At 28.9% G+C, this 7189-nt stretch overlaps 1 protein-coding gene across 1 annotated transcript; it reads right to left on the bottom strand.

Annotated features, from left to right (window-relative positions):
- Positions 1-730: 730 nt before the first annotated feature.
- On the bottom strand, positions 731-1643 carry LOC112422533 (uncharacterized). Its single transcript, XM_024785606.2, has 3 exons — positions 1521-1643; positions 1091-1441; positions 731-997 (listed from the first exon to the last, which is right to left on the bottom strand). The coding sequence occupies exons 1-3, from the start codon at positions 1641-1643 to the stop codon at positions 731-733; spliced, it is 741 nt and encodes a 246-aa protein (XP_024641374.2).
- Between the last annotated feature and the right edge of the window lie 5546 nt (positions 1644-7189).

Below are 7189 nucleotides of genomic sequence, written 5' to 3'. Positions count from 1 at the left end.
TAAAATAAGGTGAAGGTTATAATATAGAGTGATTGATTATGGTTTGAATGAAGGACTGATTTTAGGATTACAATTTATGTACGTATGTAGGTTAGAATGTATTAAAATGGGGTTGATATGTTGGTTGTAACTACCACACCTAACGATATAAAATGTAAATATTGATAATTAAAAACGCTTTGAAACTTGTACTGAAAAACCACAATTGGAAACATATATGGCAGCGTGCAAAAATCACTATAGGACATTGTTCACATGCTATTGTCTTATCGTGAATAACATATGTATTGGAAAGAGGACACGAACTTTAGTCATTGCTTGGAATTAGGGAAATTCAGTATCCTAGCATGATAAAGATTAGTTATATAAAATATTTTATCTACAATAGGTCCAACATAGGAGTATGAAATTTAAATATTTATTAATTGTGAATTAATAAATATTCATTAATTGTTAGTGAACTATTTATACACCTATTTTTACAGTTATAATTTTATCTAATAACAATTAATCCAGATATTTTTTTATAAAAATGTGAATTACCATATATTTGTAATGTATGAGGTGTCCTAAAAAAAATGATATATTTCACACATGATAACAAACTAAATACCTATTAAAACGAATAATATATTTAAATATGTGGGCTAATATAAAAGTTAATATAGAGTTTAGAATTACAATTGAAAACGTGGAATTTCCATCATGCAAATAGTACTATTAGTAAAATTTAATAACGTCTCGAAACTTTGCAAACGGAGACAATGTTTTTAGCCATGATTGAGTCACACATAAATTGTAGTATGCTATCTGGATATATACGGTTTGTCAAGCAAAATGGCCTCCATCCTCGACCTATGATCACAGTTGTTGCATTACTTTCAGCATCCTCTTCGAAGAGCAATTTGCAAATAGTGATAGTGTTTGATGTGCCACACAACCGTAGGTACTCATGGTTTTTTAGTTTAAGGAAATGACCAAGATCAGGTGGTAGAATCTGGAATAAATTTAAAATATAATAAATATAAAACATTTTTAAAAGTATGATTAAACTTGACTTCAAAAGTATATTGAAAGAGAATGTATTTACCAATTTTGTACGAATTCGCTCTTTCTTCGGCACGTCAACATAAAATGTAACATCTTTAAGTCTTGAAGTAGTCAATCGATGATAGCGTGGATATTCATTTGTTGGTGTAGATCCGGTGAAAATTTGAATTTGGAATGTACTATTTCCTAAATATGTGTAAGACATAAGTAGGTTTGATATAATATTATAAACATTTCTGAATTGGTGCCATCCTTCCCTAAGCATTGGCATTAGTATAGATTTGTTAAATTCAACTTCATGATTATTTCCATAACCATCTATCAAGGTCCAATGTTCTTGAAGTTCATCATAAAGTTCAGCAATAATAAGCGGATCTAATTCGCAAATTATCTGTGTTATAAAGAAAATAATGTTAGCATAATGATAACAAAAAAAGTATAAAAAAATATGTAGTTAAAAGGAGTAATACCTCTGTGCAGATTGCAATGAAAAATGGTCTATTAGACTCAGATGTCATCAATGGAGCTATGCTGCAATTTACTGATGGTTGATTGGTTGTTATTTCACTTATGGATGAAGAACTGGACTCCATCTTTAATGAAAAATTTGGTATGCTTTCTGAGAAAAGTCTTATATATAGTGTTATTTTCATGTACTCTGTTATTATTCAGTAAAGTATAATAATACCGCTATTTTTTTTTTTTGGAATTTATTATAATAACTTGTTAGTATTTGTCATTTGATGTATAGTTTTGTTTGTATGCAACTTGTCGTTTTAGTTTTGATTGGTGAAGAATAAATTCATTTTTGCTTTAAGTAAGAATTTGAGAAGTGAAATGGTCCGTGTGTGTAAATAGAGAAGTTATAAGTCTATTTTCAAACAAAGTTATATGCATGCGTTTGAATATAGAGAAGTCTTTTAAATAATAATTACACCTTTAAAGATTGGGTCATGTTAAAAAGAAATTTTATATTAAAAATATAACTTTTAAAACTTTTTTGATGTTAAATGCACAATTTGGAAGAAAAAACTTCTATATTTTGGTTCTTAACTTATGCTCAAGTGCACAAGTTAACATTTTCGTTAAAGATTTAATATCTTATTATAAAGTGGATAAGAGAATATTACCTATTAAAAACATATATTAAACAAAGGGTAGATAAATTTTTTAAGCAATAATGACACTTTTAAATATGTTAAATTTTATTATAATTTGGAAAAAATATTTATTTTAAAAGAATCTTATGTATGAATCATTTTGTATCATATGCAGATACAAAAGAATAGTAGCTGTAAATTGATGTTCATTATCATTTCTAACTTAACAAATATTAATGGTATATACACATTTGCATGTTAGGTGCATGCAGTTAAAGTCAGATTCTCTCATTGAAAGTCTCTTTTCAACGCTACAATCAATATATTCATATTCTTGGTAACAGTACAACTTTGTTTTATTCATTATGCTACCTACCAACATAAATTGTGTATAAATTAAACTATAGGAAAGTTACATAGATACAGGAACATAAGGTATTGATCCCACATACTAAACATAATAGACGATTCAATAAATTTTGTGCAAGTGCAAAATGTCTTCTTGTTCAAAGTTAGTTGCATATTCCAAAAATAGTTTAATTTTTTTTATTACATAATAAGTGTGTAGTTAAATTTTGAACATGATATAGATAATTTAATGTTATTTTGCGGACCATACATTGTTGCAGCAATGAAATTGACCCAGATTATGCTCACTATCTTGCAACCTGGGATCCTGTTGGATTTGAAGAAGGTTTTTGCAGATCTCATCCTGAATATGTTTGTTTAATTGAAAATCAGTTTACTGAGCAGAAATTAAAGAGTTTATATGTAAGCAAGTATTATTAATGTTAAGTTATTTGTTTTGATATTCACAGAAATTATTATTGCAATTTTGATATATTGATAAATTCAATCTAGTGTTTTAATTAAAATAGTAATCGGATGTTAGTTGAAAATATAAAAAGGAAGCTAATGATAATTGCTATAATTAAATCGAATAACATAAGTTAAATAATTCAAAATAAGTTAAGAACAGTAATCAGTTTCAAATATATAACATCATTTCTAATATCTTTTAGGTTGGACTTGGATAGGTGGAGCTGGTTTATGAGATGATTGGGCAGCAAACACTTTGTAATATGACAGAGAACTCCTGTAATGTAAGTAAGTTAATATGAATTGTTGAAGTCATGAGGTGGTAAGGAAAAAATACGCATAAATCCCATATGTATGAAGCACTTATTGTAGCATGTACAATATCATATCTATCTCCTCTTGGAATAACTGGCAGTATTTGTCTAAAATCACCGCCAAACACAACAACTTTACCCCCAAAAATGGTATCACACTTTTTGTCAGGTGTGCTCATTATATCTTTAAGTGTTCTATCCAAACACTCAAAAGTGTATTTATGTGCCATTGGTGCTTCATCCCATATAATTAATTTTGTTTGTCGAAGCAGTTCTGCAAGATCACTGTCATGATCTATTTTGCATGTTGAGTTGTCTAGAGTTGGAACATGAATTTTAAACTTAGAGTGAGTTGTTCTTCCACCAGGTAGTAGCTGTAACACCCCGTTTTCCCAACTTAAAAATTTCACATATAAATCATAGTATTTCAACATAAACGGAATGTCACACTTCTTTTCTTAAAATCATAAACCGAATAAAATAACTATTTATCCTTCAAAATTCAACGTCATAATATTCATTACTTCGCAGCGGAAATTATTCAACTTTTAAACAACTTTGGCACAAGTGCCTCAACATAAAATCTCTTAAAATTCTTCCAACAACATGTTCATGATAATTCATAAAATAATACGTAAGGAATAGAAAGCAACAACAAAATCCCGTCCCGTTACGTATCAGAGCACCTAAGACACACGAGAGAAACCTCACACGACATCAACTATTCTTGGTTACCTGCAAGTTACCCATGGTGGGCAACATTTCCAAGCAGAAGGGGTGAGATTTTATATTCAATAATAATAAGCATATAATTCATCAAAAGCATTTAACAACTTAAACATCATCAATTAATAATAATAATTCTTCATATAGTACTTCATTAATAGCTTAATCAAATTCTAGTCATCATTAATATCATATTCATCACATCATATACATTCATCATATAACAACATAAACAACACAACATAAAGATCATCTCATAACGACATAAACAACACATCATAAACATCATCTTATAACAACATAAACAACACATCATAAAGATCATCTTATAACAACATCACATCATAAAAATCATCGCATAACAACATAATCATCACTTCATAAAAAATCACCGCTTAATAATATCATAATCAATATCATAAACGACATCATAACAACATCATAATCAACATCATATAGCATCATAACAACATAACAACATCATAATCAACATCATAATAACATCATATAATCAACATCGTAAACAACATCATAACATTATAATCAATATCATAAACAACATCATAACAACATAACAACATCATAATCAACATCATATAGCTTCATAACATCATATAATCTTCATAAGCACTTCATTAACAACACATGGGTAGAAGACAACTCAACAACTTAACAACTCATGGATGACAACTCGTCAACAACTTAACAACTCATGGATGACAAGTCATCAACAACGACTTTGACTCGACAATGCAACTTCGACTTGACTATGCAACTTAGACCTCTTATATGCATGTGGTACCAATACAGGGCATCAAGCCCCCATCGCTAATTTGAGCTAAAGCTCCAACGTGGTGAGTACAAAGCTCCAGGGCATCAAGCCCCCAACAATGAAATGCTAATGCATGGACTCGACCTCTTAAACATCTTAATTCGACAACCTCTTATATTAATCCAATAATTTGGAACATCATCATCTTCATCAACTTAGACAACATCAACAACTTAAGACTCCAATACTTTGGAATACTTTGGAACGATAACTTACAACTTAGACAACACCTACAACTTGATCAATATTCAACAGCAACAGAAACAACACAAGCAATTCACAACATAACAATATTAATGTGAAGCATCAACAACTTAAACATCATACATTTTCCACATAAGGCATATAAATATTTCACATAACCAACAACAGCAACATATGCAGCACGTAAACATCTCAAGATATAACAATATCAAATGATAATCAAGAACAACTTAAACATCTTATATAATTCACATAATGCATATACAAATATATTACATTACCATCAACATCAAATCATATTCATCAACATATACATTCATATAATAAATCATCAATCATGAACAACATTATTTCTATATCATACAATATTCACATAATATATGTATCTCAAATTATTCAACAAAGATATTCACGTCCAATCAAATTAGATCCATCACAACACATGTTAAATACTCTTAAACCCCTTAATTAAACTCCTAGTACTTCTAGTTTTGAGGTTTGGAATTATTCCATAAGTTTTGGATTAACTTAAAAACAGTTATGCTAAATTTTCATAAAATTTCACTAAGACCTACTTGGAGTATTTTCATCATATCTCAAGAACCAAAAATCATTTTCATGTCAAACAAAAACCACTGGAAAACTAACTCAATTATCTACAACTTTCATGTTTACACCAAAGGCCAATTCAAAACAGAAACGTGTGAAAAATACGCAAGAACATGAAACAGGACATGCTGTCAGAGAGCAACTCGGGAAAAACCCATTTTTCACCCCAAAATCTCAATTTTAACTTCTCTATGCCCAAATTTGATCCAAAAACTTGTCTAACCATTTCTATACATGTTAAGGCACTCAAAACCACATAAAAGATGACCCAAAATATTATTTTACAAAAATCACATTTTTCATAAAAGTTCTCAAGAACAACAAAAGTTCACTTCAAGCTCTATGGTTAAGATTACCCATGGTTTCAATCATATAATCAACAATTTATCACTTTTAACCCTAATTCCCAAATCCTCAAAACTAAACCTACAACATGTTAAATACAATTTTCAGAATTAAAACACTTAGAATTATTGAAGGCTAGTCCCACCCTTACCTTGGATTGATCGACGAAGGACTCTACCGCTTTCTCTTCTCTAAAAGGACATTAAACATAAGAGGGATTATGGTCTTAAGAACACTTTTAATTTCGAAGGGACAGAAGGGAGTAGAAAAAGAAGAAAGACTCGTCAACACAAGTCAAAAGAGGGAGAAGAGAAGAAAAGCACATGAAGCATCAACTGTGAATTTCGGTGTGTAGAATGCACTGTGTGAGTTCTCTATTTATAGAGATAGTTTACAACTAATAAGTGAGAAACTTTGGAATCAAGTAATGCACGTATTAGATCTAGTACTTAAATATATTATTCAGCACATAAATATATTATTGAGTATCAAAATATATTTCTAAGCATGCACTAAAATATATTAGATTGCCTATCAAAATATTTCAGATTGTGTTGCAAAACATTCTAGCTCTCCCCTTTTATAAAAATCCTTAACCTACTTATTTTTCTCTTATATCCAAATCTGCCCCCCAAAATCTCAATATTCTATTCTAATATATATATATATATATATATATATATATATATATAATATTTCTATAACAAATAACAATTATATATCTATAACAAATATATTTCTATAACATATATATATTTCTACACCAGATAACATATATTTCTACACAAAATAACATATATTTCTAAAACAAATAACATATATTTCTACTACAAATCATATATATTTCTACAACAAATAACATAATATTTCTTCACCAAATAACATATATTTATACAACAAATAACATATATTTCTACAACAAATAACATAATATTTCTTCACCAAATAACATATATTTTCACTTATTCCACTAAACTCTTCTAGTTTCCAAAACAGCCCCCACAACTTAATCTTATTTTATTTTCAAATCTTATTCTATTAAATAATAAAATAAGCCTCTTAATAAATCAACAACACCTCACAAAAATCATATAAATCACATAAGTCATAAAAATAGACTCTAAACTCAATAAAATAATTAAATATTAAAATAGGGCATTACAGTAGCAGTGATGCGATTCCACTTGTGG

The sequence above is a fragment of the Medicago truncatula genome, chromosome 6 (genome assembly GCF_003473485.1).
Source record: "Medicago truncatula cultivar Jemalong A17 chromosome 6, MtrunA17r5.0-ANR, whole genome shotgun sequence".
Taxonomy (NCBI): domain Eukaryota; kingdom Viridiplantae; phylum Streptophyta; class Magnoliopsida; order Fabales; family Fabaceae; genus Medicago; species Medicago truncatula.
Note: the sequence above shows the minus strand (reverse complement) of the source record. Positions and strands in the feature narration are given on the sequence as shown.